Source organism: Aythya ferina (assembly GCF_964211825.1).
Source record: "Aythya ferina genome assembly, contig: HAP1_SCAFFOLD_152, whole genome shotgun sequence".
Taxonomy (NCBI): domain Eukaryota; kingdom Metazoa; phylum Chordata; class Aves; order Anseriformes; family Anatidae; genus Aythya; species Aythya ferina.
In genome coordinates this window covers 198,596-220,846 of record NW_028181374.1, presented here as the reverse complement: position 1 = coordinate 220,846, position 22,251 = coordinate 198,596, and the positions used below count along the sequence as shown (strand labels likewise).

The window sequence follows — 22,251 nt, the reverse complement described above, 5'->3', positions numbered from 1 at the left end:
ATTTTTGCACCCCAAAAACGCATTAGAGGAGGATTATCACACCCACCTAAGGGTACTTCCTTGTTTGTTTATAAAGCACAAAGCATTTCTCTTGGACAGTCTCTGTTGCTGGCCTCTTTTGTGCCTTCCATTTATAATAAAGATATTAAGATGCTTACCCCTTGCTTGTTTTTTTTTTTTTTTATTTGTTTGTTTGTTTGTTTTTGTTTTTTTTTAAAGAACAGTGGAAGTGGAGAGTCGGATGACAAGCAAGAACAAACACTAGAAACTCCTTGTTCTGCCCCTGCTTTTTAATCACCCAGCATCACCCCGGCTGCAAAACAGCCTCTGCTGATTTACCTGCTTGTTAAAGCACCCCACAGGCTGCAAGTGCGGTGTGCTAGGTGTCAAGTTATATTTAACGGTGCACACGTAACCATTCATCTTCCCACAGTCGAAGCACAGAACAGCCTCTTGCTAACACAACTCATCCCTGCTGCTGCAAGAAACCTCATGGCCTGCAGGAAAACCTCAAGCTAAGAGTTCCAAAGCAAAAGCAGAAAACGCATCATTTGTACTCTTTCTATTTGAGGGAATTCTAGCTGCTAAATGCTGCCTACATCTGAGGGCACGTTCTGAGGCTGCCGGGAAGGACACTCAACACCCACTGACAGCAGGAGTGCAAAGATGCCAGCCAAGAAGGCAAAGGTTAGAGCTGAACGCTGCCTCAGCTTCCTCCAGCAGCCAGCTGGGGGTCACCTTTCACCACGCTCTCTGAGACTCGGAGCCCCGAGTTACCGCAGCCGCCACGTACAGCTGCTCCTTGCTGGCCCAAACTATTTGAACAGTCTTCAGACTTCAGGGACCTGTTTTACGACAGCCTCAAGATCAAATTCATCTGTTCCTGAAGGCGCTGATCGTCCTGCTGTTTCTGTAGCTGTCAAAGAACAATCCTGAACTGAGGCACTCGTCTGATCAAACAGTGCTTCGGCACAGATTTGTCTTTAGCTTGACACATCAAGGTGAAGAGGAATCGATTCTTGCAAGCAACCTCTCAAGCAGGGATCTAATAAGGTGACCAAAACGACAGATCTGTTGTGCAGATCTGAGCACGTCACTCTGCAGGGAATCACTTTCAAGCCTAAGATGTTTCACCCATCTCCCTGCCCCAGAGCGACACAAGGAAAGCTCTTAAGCAATTGCTAGCCTCTCCTCAGTGCTCACGAGTCCCAAATCACTAATTTTACAATATATAAACCATGGCAGCTGGCACCTAGTTGGCACACGGTGACACTGCACACGTTGGCAGTGCTGTCAGGAGCTGGAAAGTCAGGGGTGAGGGGGTTAAGGGAAAACCACACATCAGTTTAGCAACTTGGCTCCCGTAGGATACTTCCTACGGCAGGAGTTTTAGCAAAGTCCCTCCCTCAGAGGGACCTGCTGGCTAATTAAAACAGGACTTCTGCTGGAGCAGTCAGAAGGCAGCAGGGTATCAGGAGATATCCAGTGGGCATCACCGTCAGCCTGTGGCAGTTTGGGGTCCAGGTATCAGTGGTTATGCGTGGTTTTCTCTGCTTCACTTTCTCCAAAGCTGTGAAAAAATAGTTCTTTTACAGCACTGTACAGTCACACGTTACGGATGGAACCAGCTGCATCAACTTCCAGTACGACGGTGTTGGAAAAAGGTGCCTTTGGTGGTCAGGAGCACAACAGCTCTGGTGAGGTGTTATTTAAGTGTGTTCTTACATCTGAGTTTCCTCATAGCAGTATGTAGCTGAGGGGGTCCAGGTTTCCCAGGTAAGATTGATGTTTTTTCTCCTACCAAGCACCAGCTCAGTATACAAAGCTCTGTTAATAACACCCAAGCGTGTAGATGTTAAACTGAAACTGCTTTTAAACCTATTTGTTGTTACGAAAATAGCTTAATACACCATCTTCACAGGGTAAAAATTCACATGGAAGGACAAAAAAACCCAGAAGCGCTTCCTGAGCTTCAGTTTACCAACAGCACCATCGGATTTAGATCCTGGCCTGGCAGCCAGGATACAGGGTCTGTAAGCATTGCTGCGATGTGCAAGTGCCAAGGCAGGTTTCTGGCCTGCCCTGAATAAAATACCTTTTTTTTTTAATACAAACAGCGTGCCAGGTACGCTGTAATGCCAATGTGCCAGCTCAATAGAGGATGTCAAACAACAGAGGCGTTTATCCTAATTTCTGGCATGAAAACACTTTTAACAGCATTCTTTTCATGAAGAAAACCCTCTCTATCTTCTCCAATGCTCCAGGATCTGCTGCAGCTGCAGCAGCCGCGCTGGTACAACCCACATCTTTGCCAAATCTTTTCAATAATTGTGCTTTACCTCGGCAATGTTGAGGTCACTCCTCTTCCTCCTCCAGCTGAGCAAGCAGCTCGCTGGCTCTGCCACACCGCAGGTGCGGAAGCGAAAGCTGGGAACACAGGAGTCAAACTCTCAGTGCTCACAAAGCCACCAGGGCAGAGGGCTGACACAGAGGCACCCCGGATCCGCTCTCCCTCCCCGCTGCGAGGCTCGCAGCAGCCCCAACCCGAAGCACACACAATGCTTCGCATGGTGATGTCACCGCTGATTCTGAGTCCCCACGTGAGGATCTGCTTCACCACTCTCAACGTTGGTGTTGGTTTTTGATTTTTGTTTTTTTTTTTTTTCTTTTAAACATTCTCAGCTTATGGGAAACCATCAGGTAAACCACAGATCGCTAGGGAAGAAGGCCCACACGAGGGAAGTCCGTGCTTTTCTTCCAGGCAGTGGCACGTGCTTTAACACGCCGCGTTCGACAAAGCAGCTCTCCCCGTTTTGCTCAGTGGCAACAGGCACGACTGCAACGCACACAGGTGTAGGCAGCACCTGCAGGTCCCAAACCCTTAACCCGTTTTTAGAGAGCACCAATTTTTTAAGTAGTGCTTTTCCCTTAATCCATGACCCCTTCTTTCCTTTATTTCTATCGGGTGGCTCTCCTCCATTTTCCTCCTCAGTGTCTGAGCAGACACTGGGAATCGTTTCCGGAGGAAGGGCACGGCTGAAGCTCCTCCATCTACTCTCCGAGAAAAGAGAGTATGTTAAAGAATACATCTTTCCTTTCTTTTCCCTTTTTTAAATACAATTTCTGAAATCAACGCTGCGGCCTGGCAGCAAATACCTACGGGACTAAAGGTGATTCCTCATCCCCACTGTAACGTTGTAGTTAACCTCCCAACGAACCCATCTCCCCAGGAAGCGGCCATTTGAGATGGGAAGGGGCAGAGCAAGAGGAAGCTCTCCTTAGCCTAGCTCTTCCCCCAACACCACCTCGCCACCCAGCACCAAATTCAATTCACCTGCTCCGCCCGATCACTCGAACGGGCGTCCGACGCTGGCACACGCCGCAGCGGTGGTTCTGACGTGCCTTAAATCACCTCTCCGCAGAATATCTCGGGTCTGTACGCTCAAATAACGCAGTATTTGAGAAATAACGCCCAGAGCTCACACTCTGAGTGCAGCCCAACAGCACCGAAGCACCGGTAGGCTAAACATTCCAAACCTGGCAACAAGGCTGACCCAAGCAACAGCACGGAACCCTTCTGCACCTTCAGCGTGGACATCAGCGTAAGGAAACACAGACCTCCTCGATCCAAATTTTAAGCGAGAAACGCAAAAGGTCACCCAACCGGCTTGTTTTCAGCAAGCTAAAGGAGAAATTAAGGCGACAACCGGGTGCATCCAGAGTTAGTCAGATCCTGAAGGCAGTTCCTTGGGGGAACGGAGGAGCAACGCGCCAGATGAGGGCTGCCTTACAGCGCACCCCTTAGAGGCACTGCTACGGAAGGAAGGCAGAAGGTTGGAACTCGAAAGAACTAGCAAGGCGCCCGTTAAGGGGGAAATCTTTCATTTTTTTCTCAGCAGAACCTCCCCTCTCCCTCCCCCCCCCCCCAACCCCCCCATGAAGGCAGACCGGGGACTCTTTGCTTCCTTAGGGAGAGGGCAGGGACGGGGCAGGGTGGTGGGACAGATGGCCAGAGGTTCGGATGGACGGACAGACAGCCGGACAGAGGGCCCAGCAAGGCCTGACGAAGAGCTCAGGAGCGGGAGGGAAGGGCAGGGCGAGGGGAAAGGCAGAGAAGTACAAATCTCTTTTTCCTTGTGATAACTTTTCTTGACCAAAAAACACGATTGTGAATGAGGCAAAATGAAAGATGTAACATGGGGACGTGCGGATACTCACGATGATGCAGCCTTCTATCCGCATGTTCACCTGCTCATAGAGCCACACCTGGATCCTCGACCTCTGCAGAACGAAGGAGGAGAGTAAGTCGGGCCACAAACACTGAGCACTTTTGTTCTCTCATGTGTTCAGAAATACCTGCTAGCCACAGCCACGACAGCTCCCAAACGCTCCGAGGAGCAACTCTCAGGGGCAGTTCCAATGTGCAATCTGACATTTGAGCGTTATACCATCGGGTGAATACTACACGTTTGGTGAAGAACACGTTTCCAGTCACAAGGGAACACCCCTGCACGCCCGGCTACACGAGGGGGAAATGCCGGGCTCCTTGTGCCCACCAGCACACCGCACAGCTCTCCATCCCCCACAAACCCGTCCCGGGACACAGCCAGGAGCCGAAAACTCACCGAGGGGAATCCCCAGACCCTCCCCACTCCCCCCACACTCCCCAAATCCCCATCCCCGCCCCCTCCCCGCGGTACTCACGTTCTGCAGGTAGCGGAAGATGAGGTTCTGGGGCGCTGCGTTAAGGGCTCAGCACGGGGACGACAGTTCCGGGCTCGGGACAAGGCCCCAAACCCCACAGCGAGGCCTCAGGGCCCCGCGACAAGGCCTCAAGGCCCGGGCCGAGCCCCCTGAGGTCCGAGCCGCCCCCCACCCACCTCCCCGGCACCCCCCAGCCGCAGGAAGGATACGATGGGCTGCACCATCACCTTCTGCACCTTCTGGCCCTGCCCGCGGTACGCCATGGCTGCTGCCGCCTCGCCGCTCCCGCTCCCAGCACCGCAGGCAGAAGAGGCGAAGGCTGATGGTAGAACAGGGCTTCTTGGGGTGAAGGGAAAGCGAGGGCAGGTGGGCGCAGTCTCTGAGCTCTCCTCCTCCTGAGTTTGCTCTTTCTCCCCCATTTCTGAGCCGGCAGAAGTCCCCGTGAAGTCCTTCGGCACGATGAAGGCCTGCGTGAGCTCCAGCAGCAGTTTCGTCGGCGGAGGTTTTCCCTGGTGGGGCCGGGGCGTCACAGCACACACACACACACACACACAGAGACGCGTGGTTTTGTCCAAACATTAAGTATTTACAACAAATTCGACAAGCGCTTTTCCTCTGCCAGCAGCAAATGCCTGAGGGCCCCCACAGCTTCACAAATCATAGCGGGAAGTGCCTACCGTGCCGCGAAAAGTTCGGAAAATAATTCAAAATTGATCTGCTAGGGGAAAAAAAACGATGGCTGGTGGCAGGGTACACAATACACCCGAATCTCAGCTCTGTCCTCCGCAGGGTCAGTGCCCACGCCCAAGTGCGATGCTGATGGCACCCGAACATTTGCTGTAGCAGGCAGCAGAGCCAGCAGCTCAGGGGAGCAACTTTTAAAACCAAGAGGCACTTAAACAACCCTTCATCGACCCTGTGACTGCGGCAGAGTCCCGACTGCTCGCCCCGGAGTCCTCACACAGGCAAAAAGCACCAACCAAAGCCTGGGGGAACTTTGGTATAGCACAAGAGAAGGGAGTGGGGGTAGTGGAGCCGCATGGCAGAGCTGCTGCTTTTCACCATTTGATCCTCCCTGATAATTGAAAGGAAGGCTGGGTGGGCTGACCCCCACCCCCATTCCTGGCAGCAAGTTTGGTCCACAACACACTGGAACAACGATTCTGCTCCCTCCCACCCCTACAGCTTCATCATCTGACACGGGTACAGTCAAAACAATGGCATACACGAGTAAAAGTCAAGAGTTGACATAGTAACTCCAGGATTTGGCTATCAACTGTCCGAGAAATCAGAACACCGAAGCTTCACAATGTGCCCAACATCGAGTTGTGCCAAGGGCGGAGGAAGGAAGAAGCTTTACATTTAAGCCTTCAGAGCATCGCTCCATCAGAAGATCGATTTGCAGCCACCATGGCGTGCCAATGGAGATCTTTCTGTGCCAAAAGAAGTGCTTTGTCCTCTCGATATCGAAGGTAACCACCTATAGTTACAGAATGGATGCACAAGACCTTAACTCTGACCAGCAGGGAAATTTAGGACAACTGAGGGCAGATCCTGCCAATTTCTACCACTTCGGACTGTGCTTTAAGTCTCATTGCAAAGCCTCAGTTAGAAAAAGGATCACCTCGGGGTATCCAACAAGAAGAACAGTTTTAATTTTTTTTTTTTTTTTAATTATACCCTAGGACTACGCAGTTCAGCTGTCAATCATCTCGGAGAGTTCAAGGAGGAGGTCATCCTCGTCCTTCCCTGGGTCTAAGTCGATTTCGGCTTCCAGTCTGCCTCCTGAGATTTCCCAAAGTAGCTTCTCAAAATCTTCATCCGCAGATAAGGGCACGTTCCCTGTGGAACTCAGCCAGCGTGTCCGTGCCTCTTCTGGCTGGGAAGAAGCTGAGGTCGAGGTCTCGAGATCCATCTCCATCTGCTCCTCAAATCTTTCAGGGCTTCCAAGACGCACTTCAGGTCTTGGGAGAGCAAGAAAGAACAATCAGGATATGCCATTTCTTAACGGGAAATCCTTTTCCTGCAAACCGGCTCTTAAAACTGTAGGCAAGCCCTCCTATGCTTCAATCTTACACAGGGATTGTTATCAATCAACCCAGGGCTACATTTAGAGCCCGATGTGTTACCAGGTACATTTTTCAGTCTGGGGGTTTATCTGTGAAGCCAGGGCACCTGGAGTTGAGGTGGCATTCTTGAGGACCAAAAGGCAGAGGACACTACTCATCATCTATCACCTCACGAGGAAGTAGAACTTCACCTCATCCTCGTTCAGGTATTCAGACAACCCAAGAAGTCACCGGAAAGCTGTGCTGACTTGCAGCATTTCAAGAAAGCCTAATTAAGCAATCCTGCTAGCTGCTAGAAAGTGGTTTCAGGTGACTTATTCCTTTGATGGATTTTGGCTTCAATTATCTCAGAACCCTCATTTTTTCCCACATGTGACAGAACTTATGTTTCCCTGGGGATATACACTGATTAAGAAAAAGAACAAGTTGGGGTTGTCACCTGTTTGGGGGATTTTCTTCAAGTCTGATGGCTGGGACGTGCTCCGGCACGTCTGAAACACCCTAGAAAGCAGCAAAACAGTATTTATGACACATGGGTAAAAGATTCCTTAATAGCTTTTTCCTCCACACTGCTTCTCCTCTGGCATTGCGGAGCCGTGGCCAAAATACAAAACCAAGGTGCTCCTGAAGAAAGTTCACATTCACCTGGAGGTTACTCACGATCTGGTGTCTTTTAAGAACATGGCATTAATGGACAAAATCCCCCACACCAGAGAAATCACAGCATCAGAGTACCGGTTAAAGAGTGCCATTCATCTCATAAATACAGAAGGGTTCTACAAGCATCCTGGAGACAGCTACTGGATTTCTAAGGAAACAGAAGGCCTGCAGAACGTTTGAGTTTTCCACCTTTTCAAATAGAGGAGGGTAGAAATTTAACAAGGGATCCATCGCTGCATTAGCCCCTGGCCTTACCATGGCTGCTTTTCTGGCTGGAGGTCCCATCATGTCAGCATCAAAGGCAGTCTGTAGTTCCACAGCTGCTATGGCAGACGGGTAACTCCCAGGTGCCTTACGTTTCAGTGCCTTCTTCTTGGGGAAAGTGACTTTCCCACGCGAAGGCTTCGCAGATGTCATAAAGTTGGCTAGAGTAAAAGGAAGAGAGAACTGATACAGTCTTGCTCTGCCTCAGGAAAAATCCAGGTTCTCTTAATCATTTCCACAGTCCTTCTACACACTTAAATGCATTTGGCCAGCACAATTACACCGCCATTGCCTGGATTCTCAGGAATCTTTTCCACATAGTAAACTCTGTCTACCAACAAGCCATACAAAGGAACAAAGAAACCGAAGAGCTACAGTAAATAATAATCCAGGACAAGGGAAACCTCAGACACATAGCAATCCTAAGTGCAAGCTAGGTTCACAAATATAGACAGCTTTTATATTTAAAGTCCCGCTCCCGCTAGGAAAGGAAAAAGCAGCAGTTATAGTAGGACAAGAGTGTATGCAACTCTTGTACCAGCTTCCTCTCCCTTGCAGTGATGTCCCACAGTTAAGTTGTTCTACAAAGTCCACATTTGTAGTGTCATTTTCTAGTCTCCCGTTCCTTACCTAACATCTGGCTGGCAGGAAAAGAAACAAACTAAGAAAAAGAAAGTACACCCTTCGCTTCGTAGCACTGCGTGGCAAAATGCACCCAGCCAGAGTTACAGCATGAGAATTGTCATCTTCTGTCTGTATTTCAGAAGACAACCTAAGTAACTCTTAACCTTCAACACTTACTTTTAGCTTCCTGGCCCTGAAATTGAGCTGCCACTTTCCCTGCTGGTTCAGTATTAAAGAAGCCAGCAGTAGATTTGACAGCAGCTTCCTCCTGCCGAAGCTTCTCTTGTTGTTCTCTCTGCTGCCACTTCTCCCACCGTCTCTCTTCAAAGCTCTTCTCTGGACATTTACGAGTTCCACTCTGCTGAGTGGGCTAGAAGGAAAGAAAAGTAGTGCATGAGTAGGACAAAAAAAATAAATAAAATCCGTGGAGATTTCGTTAAGAAAATCTGATCAGCAATCCCTCCAAAATGGTCTTGATGTGGAACAGCATATTAATCTCGTTCAGGTTACTGTTGGTTTTTTTGTTTGTTTGGTTGGTTGGTTTTTTTCCCATAAAATTCTGCCTGTAACAAGAGCCATGCTTTACTATGGACGCAGTCTCACATATCTGCAATATCCACTATGGCAAGCTTCTTTAAACAGCTAGGGTGTTCTGCTGTACATCTATTTATCACATTCTTTTTAAGCAGCAGAAAGTCATACAAGTTCCCCTATACAGTATCCACTGACAGATTGATTTCCTTGAACACAGAACTCTGGCCTTCTGTATTAAATCCTTCATGTCTGACAGATCAAGTCAGTAAGAACAAAAAGAATTCCCTCCACGTTAACTGTGTAGATTTCAGCTGGTGCTAACAGGGTTTCTTTCTTGCTGTGGTATAAACAGACTGATTCCAAGTTTGAGGATTACAGAGTTGTCTGGAAATGCTGCTGGCGATAGGATTTAGACTGCACTGCAGCTCCTACCAGCTGCTGAAGGGTAAGAACACACTCAAGAGGGTGGCACACGGTGAGTAACAAAACTTGTCAGAATTATCAGAAATTGTACGAATGTATGTGTGTCTTCACAGAGGACTCACCTGTACATCAGGTCCAGAGGAAAGTTTAGGAAAAGGCCGGTTCAATTCCACTGCCTTCTTTTCTTCTTTTTCAGGTGCTTTAAAAAAAGACAAAAAAAAGTGTTGTCAACGGCAGAAATAAAGAAAGCTGGGTACTTGTTTCCTTTGTGCATTTATTTCCTTGTGTCCCATGAGAGAGAGAGAGAAAGGCTACAATGTGCAAGCCATTCAGCATTTATCCATGAAGCAGATCCTGAGCAAACTGAACTTGCTCAATATGGGAAGCACCTCACTGGGGCAGGCATTAAAGCATCTTATTACCTGTTAGTTTTGTGCTCCATAAAGATTTCTGCTCTGCTGGGGCAGGTCCGGGTTGTGCTGAGGGAGCTGGCACATCTCCTTCACTCTGCTGCATCCGCAGAGCTTTCTCACGCTTTATTTCTTCCAAGGTTTTAACACGCACTTCTCCTTCTGGCTTGACTTTTCCTGCCGGCTCCTTCGCCTGCCCTTTGCTGGGCCCGGACAGAGCGAGCTGCTTCTTGGACTCACCCTGAATTTTGCTCTTGCTATGGCATTCTCCTGCTTTTTTCTTCTCTTCTACCAAGCGATTATTCTTTTTTTCAGACAAGGCTTCAGAGAAAGTTTGCATGCGACCTGCACGAGCAGCTCTTGCCCCTGCGCTGGAATCTTCAGTTTTACCGTGCCCTTCAGCCTCGGCTTTGGCTTGAGGTTCGCGTCTCTGAAGAGCTTTCTCACGACGGATTTCCTCCAGTGTTTTCACATGGATCTCTCCCATCGGCTTAGCAGCCTTCCCTGTCATCATCAAGAAATGAGGAGAAGCACCAACATTTAAAGAGAGTCCAGCAATATTTTAAGTCTCCAAAATTTGTCAGAGCACTAAGGAAAACTCATCTTGAGCGTTCCCAATAATGCATCTTAGAACAATATCCTTAGAACAACATTCTCCTCCTCCTCTGAGCCACTTGTATTTTGAAGACCAGCCCTATCCAGAGAGAACTGCTACACAGAAATGCTGCTTTACTTTATTACTTTTTCAGACTGCATTTCAAATTCCTGCTCCTGGCAGTGGTTCTATTCTAATTGTACGTAACGGTTCACAGAAGCAGCTAAAAACCTCGACAAGGCACAAGTAGAAAATAAACACACACCTAGAGACAGAGTTCTGATAGTGGCTGTCAGAAGAGCTTCAGCACTCAACCAAGAGGGGTCAGTTCTTTGTTTTCGTTTAAATTAGTTTGTAGGGATGTATGAAAGCAGTCCAAGTTCGTGGAAAGGACGGAGGAGAAAGCATATTTAAGATCTAGCTGTTACCTCTCTCAGTACTGGTCTGTTTAGGAGGTAATCCCAGCCTGTCCTTCAGAGACTTGGGAACTCGAACTGCAAAACAGAAAAAGAACGAATTAGGGAGGCTGCATAATGTCAACTTCAGGTTCACATTTCAAAACAAGACAGGAAAGGTAGCTTTGAATCCCAGTGATTACGACCTCAGCCAACATGCAAAAAGAAACATCACTGGAAAAGGACAAACAGAAAGACTAAATACGAAACCCAGGAATCCAATCCAGATGCCCGTTTAGTACCTGTCTCTCTCTTGGGTGCTTTGTCAGCATTTCCCGGAGCCTCTACCTTCTTCCCCAGCCTTTCAGCAAGGCTGCGCTTCACTGGAAGGCTGCCTACATCATCTTCAGAGAAAACAAGGAATATTGTAAGAACTTTTCTTTGCAGGAAGGTTTGAGAACAGTCAACAATAAGCTTCTCTTTTTCAAGCATATTTTCATAGAATTGCCTTTCAGCTGCTAAATGATTTTTTTTTTTTTTTTTCCATTTCTGCCGTCAACACAGATCTCCACTGCAATGTATTTTCCCTTCATACATCACAAATACTCTTTAATGCAGTCATATATAGAAGGCAGCACCTACGTAACAGCTCGTAAAAAGTTCTCACCCGCGGAGGCTTTCCGTTTTCCTTGTCTATCAGCAAGATCTACTCGAACCACAGGTTCCTCCCCTAAAACAAAAGGGAATTTTTTTTTCTATTTCACAGAAACCAGTAGCCAACAGAAATATTATCCTGTTAGCCCATGTCCAAAAAACCCTAGTCAGACACTGTTTTGACAGCTAGACCACACAAACTCATATTTTAACTATAATTAACATGGAAAAAAAATATTAATAGTCTCAGTGCTTGCTTCAAATTCCAGCTGAGATAGTAGAGAGTGAATCTGAGTCTGCTTGACACCTATACTTTGTGCAGAACAAAGCTGCATAAGCAAGCAGAATATTCTTAGGTGCAAATGCTGAGAAATATTCCTTTCTAAGGTGAATGTCTACAAGTAAAAGTACTTCCACACTTTTTTCCCTTTAAAAGGCATTTGCACAGCTCTAAACAATTTATACACAAACTCCTGTCATACTGTGTCCACACCTGCCACTGTACGCCTCTTTAATGCTTCAGAAATTGCTTCTTATATAGCACTGGCTTCTACAGCTCGCTCTTCTCGTTACTCTTCTGTTTTTCAGTTACCCCCCTATTGGCATACTGACACTTTTTTTTTTCTCCTGCCACTGCACTTAACCTGAGCACCAAATCTTTCCAGTACAACCAGGGACTTTAAGCATAAAAGCACGTTTTGAACAGAAGGCAGCACCAGAAGGCTAACATGGGTGAATTGTTTTAATTATTGCTTAACCCTCCAGTTTAGGAGTAATGAAATCAAAACAAAAGCATTCATTATTACCTTTCTTGGAAGACACTGTCACAGTTCTCACCACTGTCCGGACATTTTCCTCTTCTGGAGCAGGAAAAATCATAGAATCAACGGGACGAAGAGAAGATCTTGAAGAACCTTCTGTTCAGAGCAACCAAAACATAAGGAAGTTTACCCAACGTAAAAAACTATCACAAAGAACAAAAAACTTTAAATGATTTGTTACTGTCAAAAATACAGCAAGCAGAGCATGTAAAGAAGAGAGGTGACTAATTTGCCTCTGGTTGCCCTTTGGACTCCCATTTAGAATACCAGCTGGCTGAGAATCAGGTTGCTTTATGCCCCCAGCTAAAAATGGAAGTCTGTCCCTCAAGCAGCTCCCAGTCACCATCACCTGCCGTGAACAGGATAAGAAAGTAGGCAATATTAACTCACCACCGTGTCTCTTATTTTTTTCCTTCATCTTCTGCCATTTGATTTCCTCAAGTGTTTTTATTCCAAAATTCAGATTGCCCTCTGAAAACAGGAAACAGTTCATGAGACAGGCTTAGAGGCACTCACTGAGGACCACAGGTCCTCAGGCTTCTTAGCGCTCAGGAACTTTCTGAAGTATTTCGAATAAAGCCTGTCAACACTCCTCACAAGTGAAAGAGCCATAGAACCAATGGCATTTTGCCCCTCCTTTCATCCTTCAGGGTTCAAAATGTAGTTTTAATTTTAATCCATTTACACAATATTAGATCCCTCTATCGTTAGATATGGCTTATCAGCAGTGGTTGCAAGGCTGCACGTGCAGCCATTTAAACTCCATGCTGTGGCCCTGTTTTGTTCTCCAAAAGTAAAGAAAAGGAGTTCACCTTTCTGACCCAATGGGCACATGATGGTATTAATGGCAGAAATGAGATCATGGAAATAACCGACTCCATTCAGCACCCCTACATTTTGTTGTGTTTTTACACCACGCTGCTTTTGACTTAACTGTCAAGTTCTTCTGATTTATCCTACTAAGGTGCTGGCATACCTTGTTTAGTAGTAATAGAACTGCCTTTCCGAGTGGAAATCACCCGTAATCCATTTTTGCCTTCCGCAGCTGGATGCTGGACGGGAGTTTTAGTTTCTTCTCCTTCCTCAGAAAGTTGGTCTGAAGGGGAAAAATCGATTCAGTTATGCATAGACCAGGTTGGTCATGATTACGTAGCTCATGCAGTGACACTTCAGCCCATGGTTCATATAAAAAACTTTGTTGCTGTTTTGTTTTGTTTGTTTGTTTGTTTGTTTGATTGTTTTTAAACAGCTACACTGACCTGATGAACTCCTAAGTAGAATACACTAGGACAAAACATCTAGGACTCTAGATTCTCTCTGCAGCTTTAACTACTACACAACACATTGCTCTTCAGACAGAAAAAAGAAATTTCCTTCCTAGTTTCACATAGAACTTTACACAAAAGACCAGCTAAAGCCAGGAGTGGTTCTAAGCTTTCCTCCAACGTTTCAGCTTCTGTCCACTGACTGCCAGACAAAGCCACCAGGGACCTGGCCAGACTGCCTGCCCTATCGCTAGTCAGACCTCAGGTCATCTGTGATTTATACACTCATTTACAGCACAGATTCCTTCCAAGAACCAAAGATTTAACACATTCATTTACAGCACAAATTCCTTCAAGAACCAAAGATTTAACACATTCATTTACAGCACAAATTCCTTCAAGAACCAAAGATTTAACACATTCATTTACAGCACAAATTCCTTCAAGAAACAAAGATTTACACAATCATTTACAGCACAAATTCCTTCCAAGAACCAAAACATGCTCACCATCATCATCTTCATCATCATCTGCAGCATTGATTAACACTGGAGGGTGTGTAGGGCTTGGGACATTTTCAGAGTTTTCCACTTTCGTCACCCCCTTAGCTGTGGAGAGGGATTTGACTGGACAGAAAGTTTGTTTTGCTGCAGTGACATCTGAGCCACTTTCAGATCATCGTCCGCGCACTCAGGCGGACTTGGCAGTGTAGCTAGAGGAAGAGGAGGATCATCGGTAATATGGCAGTTTAAAACTTTGACCACAATGCAAAGAGATGGTAGCAAAGGCAGATAACCCGCACAGACAACGAATTCAGCATCTCCTTTTGCCCATCCCATCACTGCTTACACCGTGAACAATGATTTCCCTTCCAACAACAACACATCTCCCTACCACCCAGCAAAAGCGGAAACAACAGGAAGCAAACTGCAAGGCAAACATCACACAAAGCAAAGAGAAGCTGAGCACGAAAGCAGAAAACAAACACCAGCAGTACACTCGGTGCAGTACACCTATGACTGCAGACCTTTTCCTGCCCTCACAAATGAACAGTTACCTGACGCCCCCTACAGGATTGGCACCCACTAAGTAATACTCAAAATTAATTCTTCAGCGCTTAAAGAAAAAGGACCTAAACTCACTCTTGCTTGGTGGTAAGAATTGTCCATCGATGTAACGTCCCTTTGCATGATGAAAAGCACAGTTGGCTTTCTGACAGCCTCCCGGCTGCTTCTCCCAGTAGCAAGGAATCTCACTGCGCTTTTTCTGAAGACAGAAAGAAAGAAAAGCTCGTGATAACATGCACCTGAGGCTTGCAAAGAGATGCACAGCTCCAGATCGTGACAGCTGTCACAACACAGTGCTGAAACAGCATTCCAAAGGTCAGTTTCTCAGTTAAGTGTAGTATTTCTGGGCATATTCACAAAGTTTGCATAAGCTGTAACCACTATGCACATTTAGTTTGGTCATCACTCAGTTTGAGAAGACAGGCACTCTCAGACATCACTTGAGGGTGGCTTAAACTAATACACCTAGGATTATACTAGGATTATTCAGAGGGAAAAAGAACATCTGAAATTGCCTAGGTTAACCCTGTCTAGAACTACTTCTTGGAGACTTAGTTCTGCTGCACCTTTAACTTTCCCCACTTCCTACCCCAGGCAGCTACAACAGCGTTATCTGAAGGACTGTGGGTCAGAAGACACCTGATAGTTCATTATCAAGCCTGCTCCCATGAGGATAGAACAGCCTGTTTATTACCCCCCTGCTCCAGCACGTTTTAGCAGTCTATTTAACAGCTATTCTGCATCTCTTGAGAAAACTGTCAGCATCTAATAAAAAAAAATAAACAAATATCTTGCTAAGACATACCTAAGGCATTGATTTTATTTCCCTCTGCTTCCTCCCACCCCCTCTCTTGGTAACAGAAACCAGTATGATTTTGAAGCAAACAAATCTATCCTGCAAAAGCGCAATCAGTACACCTACGGCACTGAAAAATGCTTTTGTGGATTTATTTTGAGAACACATTGTTAGGCACTCACGTCAATTTCCATGTGTCTGAATCGGCAGACATTCCTGAAACAACGACCCTCCTGCCACAGCTTGCAGACCGTCTCATTGCCCAGAGCAGCTTCGCAGTGGCGGTAGGCACATTTGTCTCCCTGGAACCAAAAGGAAACCAACAAGGAAAATAGAGTACAGCCTCAAAAATGGCCATGCTGCTGCCTAATGGTGCTACAACTGAATTCACAATCTATCTGGTTCTCAAGTTAACCAAAGACCAGTGTGCTTCCTCCTCCTAATCTACTCCTTCCTGAAAAAAGGGGAGAAAAAAGCAAAGCAAAGGAAAGCCAGCCATACCTTGCTACAGGTAGAATAGAAATAGAAGTAGCAATCGTCTCCTTGTTTAGACATGCCGACGAGTTCTGCTAACAAGCTCGGGTTCTCTCCACAGGGACTTCCTCTGCTCTTGGAGAGAGCTGTCTTCACCCTTGCTTGGGCTGAAAGTCTTCTACTGGCTTGTGATCAGTGAAATCTTCTTTTTAAAAGTAACCCGAAAGAAAGTAACAAGTGAAAAATAATGAGGAACAAACATTTTTCCAGCTTTCTTCAGTTAATCAAATCAAGTTATCAGTCTCTCAAAGAGAGCAAAGCCTTGAAATCAGCTGTTACATGAACTAACTAAATATTAAAGTTCTGTAAAGCTGCCAGGAGCTTTGTCAGCAAGCGTTCTCTTCCACATCCTCAATAATATGACCTGGAGCACATCTGGAAGCCTGAAAACGGAGTCACTCCTTAAAAAACCACCTGATGATACATGCAAGTCAATAATCAACTATGGCTACAAATAACTTCTCTAGAACACAGTTAGGACGCATTAAACAGCACGTTCCAGGCCCTGTGGGTCTTCGATTTCACCTACCTGGACAACCTCAGCAAAGTTATCGATCTTCAAAGGCTTCCAGTTAACTGCTCCTGTAGGCCGAACCAAGACTGAATCCGTGAATTAATAATAAAGGGGTAGGAAGAATTTTCCTCCTCACTTTGCCAAGGGAACCTCTCATCCACAATTCAAACATAGGATGCGCTTTTAAACAGCTTATAACTAAGAGAGGAAGCAAGTCCATTTGAATGCTCTCTCAGACTGGATGCAGCCACGGTTAGTTAGCTCTTCAAAAAAATAAAAAACAAAAACCAAAACAAAACAAAAACAAAAAAAAAAACAGCGCATTTAGAGATGAACTCGTGATTCAAAGTGGCTGCAAAAATGAGGCTCCATCTTCCACAGCCGGACAATTTAACTTTTTTTTTCTTTTTTTTTTTTTAATTTAAAATTCAGCATGTTCCAATCTCTGGTCTTCAAGATTTCTTCACCTATTAAGAAAACACAAAAACCTTTCCCCGTCTTTATTACCTGTACAGCAAAAAACATACCAGTGCATCTAAATCCACAGATGTGCATACGCATACACACATCTGTGTTTATACACACACGAGGAGGGAGTGAGAGAAAGTTAGCGAGAGCGACACTGAAAATCAGAATTTTTGCCTTTTCGACACAGAGAGCGCGTAAAAATTCTCTCATTTTGAGGGAACTAGAAAAAAATGGAGGCTCTGCAAAAGATTTTGATGAGTATGCCTTCGAGGCCGATGCTTTGTAACATGAGGGATCTGGGGGCCAGCACACAAATATGCATACGGATGTACATGCATACAGGATAAACATATCTATACACACAAGCGTGCACAGTAGATGTTGTATGATCTCCATATCGAGAACAACTCGTAGCCCTGATCAGACATGTAGAGTTGCAATCAATTAACAGCAGCAAGACAGCAGATCAAGGGTACAGCAAGCTTTGAGAGGCAGGGGAATGCTCACTTTGCCAGTGGCACGGCTGCATGATACCAAGGATTTTGAATTACTTTGATTTTTTGGAAGCAATTTGGTTTTTCTTTCTGCGCTGTAGCTGTGGTGGTTTTACCGTGCTGAGCAGCTAAACCCCACAACCGCTCTCTCACTCCCCCTCCTTTAGATGAGGAGGGGGAGAAGTAAAGCAAAGAACAACTCACGGGTTGAGATAAGGATAATTTAATTAAAGGGAAAAAATTATAATAATTAAATAAAGACTACCATGAACTAAACAATTTAACTAAGGGGAAATAAAAAGGGAAAGGGGAAAAGGAAAAATAAAAAGAAGGGAGGAAAACAAACAAACAAAATAAATGAAGGCTATATGGAAGTGCAGAGGAAAGAAATTACTCTCTACTTCCCACAAATGAGCCATGATTGACCACGTCCTTGAAGCAAGGCCTCAACGCACGCAGCCGGTGTTCGAGAGGAGGACCGACGTTTTCCCAACGAGAGCCCACCCCTCCCCTCTTCTTCCTGTTTCCACCTTTTATTGCTGAGTGGGACATCACATGGTATGGAATATCCCTTTGATTGGTTTAGGTCAGCTGCCCTAGTGATGTTTCTCTCCTCACCTTTTTGCCCACCCCCTAGGAGGGTTAGAGAAAGGCCCAATGCTGTGCCACTGCTGCTCAGCAGTACACACAACACTGGTGTGATAACACTGCTGTTCCTGCTACAAGTACAGAGTACGGCACTGTATGGGCTGCTGCAGGGAAAGTAAACATTCCAGCCAAACCCAGTACAGTAGCAAATACCACAGGTTTGCCATCACGTGCTGTTCCCTAATCCATATATCCATCATCAGCCATTGCTGCAGGATCATGAAAGGTTAGAGAAGACGACTTAGGTCCAATTTAACAGCCAATGAGTTTTCGATGAGCAGAGCTGCAACAGATTTTATTTCGCCACAAGCATTTTTTTTTCTTTTTTTCTGATATGAAGTCAGAAATTTTGATTTTTTTTTTTTTTTAAAGACACTAAATGTCACAAAACCTGCAACCAGACCAGATAAAGTTCAATTCAGAGTGATTCTGAATCCTTTCATTAAAACGCTGCACATTTCTGTGCAAATTATTTCTGACTCTTCTGGACAAAAGTGGATGAAATAGTTCTTACAAATTAATAATAAAAGGTTGGAAGCTTTTACTCACACAAACACTAGTGAATTTTCCAGGAAATATTGTTTTGGCAGGGAATTTTCCCAAATCTAAAATAAAGAGAGGAAAAGTTGGGTTCTCATATTAGTTACTGCTTTTGACTGCTGGACAAAGGGAATAAAAACAGTAGTTAAGTGCAAGGTTTCCTTCTCTTCTTTAGTATGGATAGGAATCGTCACTTCGGACCTTTAGCACCTTCAGAAATACACCCAGTGCCATGCAGGTTCCTCTGCAGCTACTTCTAACAATTACTGGTGCTCCTTAGCATGGAAGTTTGACTCAAAACACTCTCCAGATTTAGCTCTTTTGACTGCCCAAGGAGCTCATCATTTTGCTTGTTGCCTTCCATTTTCCTGAACACACCGGGAACGCTGTTCAGAATCTGAATGGATCTGGTCTAAGGAATGGGAAGAAAGCAAAACCAACGATACCTTGCAGTATTCCAAATTCCAAAAAAGCAGTCTCATTTTAAAAAGGACCTCAAAAGCTTTTTTTTTTTTTAAACTGACATCTGCCAACATAGCAATCCAAGCGCTAAACCAACTGAAGTTGCCCCTGAAAGCCTGAATAAAAATGAGTAACTCTGGTGCACTCAGCAGGTCTGTAATAGAAGTTGGTAAGGGTTTTAGATTTCTTTTTTTTTTGCTCCAGGGTGCTGGTAAAATTTTTGCATTAAGAGATTTTGAACCTTTTGTACCAAAGAATTAGAGATGCGCTACAGTGCCAGTAGCTGGGGGTCTGGAAATACACACCAACAAGTGTCATAAGCTTTGCCTTTGCTGAAGGAAGATGAATAGTACAAAGAAAATCTGTCTAGTTTGTTTTACAGGCTTGTCTTTCTCAGTACGGAACAAACTGACCTCCCTGGTCTAACTTTGCAGTGCCTATTCTGCCTTTGTCCTGCAGAGAAGAGCAAGAAAGGAACAAATCTATTTTTGCACCCCAAAAACGCATTAGAGGAGGATTATCACACCCACCTAAGGGTACTTCCTTGTTTGTTTATAAAGCACAAAGCATTTCTCTTGGACAGTCTCTGTTGCTGGCCTCTTTTGTGCCTTCCATTTATAATAAAGATATTAAGATGCTTACCCCTTGCTTGTTTTTTTTTTTTTTTATTTGTTTGTTTGTTTGTTTTTGTTTTTTTTTAAAGAACAGTGGAAGTGGAGAGTCGGATGACAAGCAAGAACAAACACTAGAAACTCCTTGTTCTGCCCCTGCTTTTTAATCACCCAGCATCACCCCGGCTGCAAAACAGCCTCTGCTGATTTACCTGCTTGTTAAAGCACCCCACAGGCTGCAAGTGCGGTGTGCTAGGTGTCAAGTTATATTTAACGGTGCACACGTAACCATTCATCTTCCCACAGTCGAAGCACAGAACAGCCTCTTGCTAACACAACTCATCCCTGCTGCTGCAAGAAACCTCATGGCCTGCAGGAAAACCTCAAGCTAAGAGTTCCAAAGCAAAAGCAGAAAACGCATCATTTGTACTCTTTCTATTTGAGGGAATTCTAGCTGCTAAATGCTGCCTACATCTGAGGGCACGTTCTGAGGCTGCCGGGAAGGACACTCAACACCCACTGACAGCAGGAGTGCAAAGATGCCAGCCAAGAAGGCAAAGGTTAGAGCTGAACGCTGCCTCAGCTTCCTCCAGCAGCCAGCTGGGGGTCACCTTTCACCACGCTCTCTGAGACTCGGAGCCCCGAGTTACCGCAGCCGCCACGTACAGCTGCTCCTTGCTGGCCCAAACTATTTGAACAGTCTTCAGACTTCAGGGACCTGTTTTACGACAGCCTCAAGATCAAATTCATCTGTTCCTGAAGGCGCTGATCGTCCTGCTGTTTCTGTAGCTGTCAAAGAACAATCCTGAACTGAGGCACTCGTCTGATCAAACAGTGCTTCGGCACAGATTTGTCTTTAGCTTGACACATCAAGGTGAAGAGGAATCGATTCTTGCAAGCAACCTCTCAAGCAGGGATCTAATAAGGTGACCAAAACGACAGATCTGTTGTGCAGATCTGAGCACGTCACTCTGCAGGGAATCACTTTCAAGCCTAAGATGTTTCACCCATCTCCCTGCCCCAGAGCGACACAAGGAAAGCTCTTAAGCAATTGCTAGCCTCTCCTCAGTGCTCACGAGTCCCAAATCACTAATTTTACAATATATAAACCATGGCAGCTGGCACCTAGTTGGCACACGGTGACACTGCACACGTTGGCAGTGCTGTCAGGAGCTGGAAAGTCAGGGGTGAGGGGGTTAAGGGAAAACCACACATCAGTTTAGCAACTTGGCTCCCGTAGGATACTTCCTACGGCAGGAGTTTTAGCAAAGTCCCTCCCTCAGAGGGACCTGCTGGCTAATTAAAACAGGACTTCTGCTGGAGCAGTCAGAAGGCAGCAGGGTATCAGGAGATATCCAGTGGGCATCACCGTCAGCCTGTGGCAGTTTGGGGTCCAGGTATCAGTGGTTATGCGTGGTTTTCTCTGCTTCACTTTCTCCAAAGCTGTGAAAAAATAGTTCTTTTACAGCACTGTACAGTCACACGTTACGGATGGAACCAGCTGCATCAACTTCCAGTACGACGGTGTTGGAAAAAAGGTGCCTTTGGTGGTCAGGAGCACAACAGCTCTGGTGAGGTGTTATTTAAGTGTGTTCTTACATCTGAGTTTCCTCATAGCAGTATGTAGCTGAGGGGGTCCAGGTTTCCCAGGTAAGATTGATGTTTTTTCTCCTACCAAGCACCAGCTCAGTATACAAAGCTCTGTTAATAACACCCAAGCGTGTAGATGTTAAACTGAAACTGCTTTTAAACCTATTTGTTGTTACGAAAATAGCTTAATACACCATCTTCACAGGGTAAAAATTCACATGGAAGGACAAAAAAACCCAGAAGCGCTTCCTGAGCTTCAGTTTACCAACAGCACCATCGGATTTAGATCCTGGCCTGGCAGCCAGGATGCAGGGTCTGTAAGCATTGCTGCGATGTGCAAGTGCCAAGGCAGGTTTCTGGCCTGCCCTGAATAAAATACCTTTTTTTTTTAATACAAACAGCGTGCCAGGTACGCTGTAATGCCAATGTGCCAGCTCAATAGAGGATGTCAAACAACAGAGGCGTTTATCCTAATTTCTGGCATGAAAACACTTTTAACAGCATTCTTTTCATGAAGAAAACCCTCTCTATCTTCTCCAATGCTCCAGGATCTGCTGCACCTGCAGGAGCCGCGCTGGTACAACCCACATCTTTGCCAAATCTTTTCAATAATTGTGCTTTACCTCGGCAATGTTGAGGTCACTCCTCTTCCTCCTCCAGCTGAGCAAGCAGCTCGCTGGCTCTGCCACACCGCAGGTGCGGAAGCGAAAGCTGGGAACACAGGAGTCAAACTCTCAGTGCTCACAAAGCCACCAGGGCAGAGGGCTGACACAGAGGCACCCCGGATCCGCTCTCCCTCCCCGCTGCGAGGCTCGCAGCAGCCCCAACCCGAAGCACACACAATGCTTCGCATGGTGATGTCACCGCTGATTCTGAGTCCCCACGTGAGGATCTGCTTCACCACTCTCAACGTTGGTGTTGGTTTTTGATTTTTGTTTTTTTTTTTTTTCTTTTAAACATTCTCAGCTTATGGGAAACCATCAGGTAAACCACAGATCGCTAGGGAAGAAGGCCCACACGAGGGAAGTCCGTGCTTTTCTTCCAGGCAGTGGCACGTGCTTTAACACGCCGCGTTCGACAAAGCAGCTCTCCCCGTTTTGCTCAGTGGC

At 45.8% G+C, this 22,251-nt stretch overlaps 2 protein-coding genes across 2 annotated transcripts; both read right to left on the bottom strand.

Moving 5' to 3' along the window:
- Positions 1-5,206: 5,206 nt before the first annotated feature.
- On the bottom strand, positions 5,207-8,126 carry LOC311428827 (zinc finger CCCH domain-containing protein 11A-like). The gene is made up of 3 exons (XM_084540093.1): positions 7,689-8,126; positions 7,213-7,274; positions 5,207-6,668 (listed from the first exon to the last, which is right to left on the bottom strand). Exons 1-3 carry the CDS (start codon positions 7,848-7,850, stop codon positions 6,401-6,403), a joined length of 492 nt encoding a protein of 163 aa, XP_084396219.1. The 5' UTR covers positions 7,851-8,126; the 3' UTR covers positions 5,207-6,400.
- A 5,002-nt stretch (positions 8,127-13,128) lies between these two features.
- Positions 13,129-17,800, bottom strand: LOC311428822 (zinc finger CCCH domain-containing protein 11A-like). Its single transcript, XM_084540089.1, has 7 exons — positions 17,700-17,800; positions 16,345-16,397; positions 15,783-15,960; positions 15,464-15,583; positions 14,561-14,684; positions 13,928-14,130; positions 13,129-13,249 (listed from the first exon to the last, which is right to left on the bottom strand). Exons 3-6 carry the CDS (start codon positions 15,834-15,836, stop codon positions 14,015-14,017), a joined length of 414 nt encoding a protein of 137 aa, XP_084396215.1. The 5' UTR covers positions 15,837-15,960; positions 16,345-16,397; positions 17,700-17,800; the 3' UTR covers positions 13,129-13,249; positions 13,928-14,014.
- Between the last annotated feature and the right edge of the window lie 4,451 nt (positions 17,801-22,251).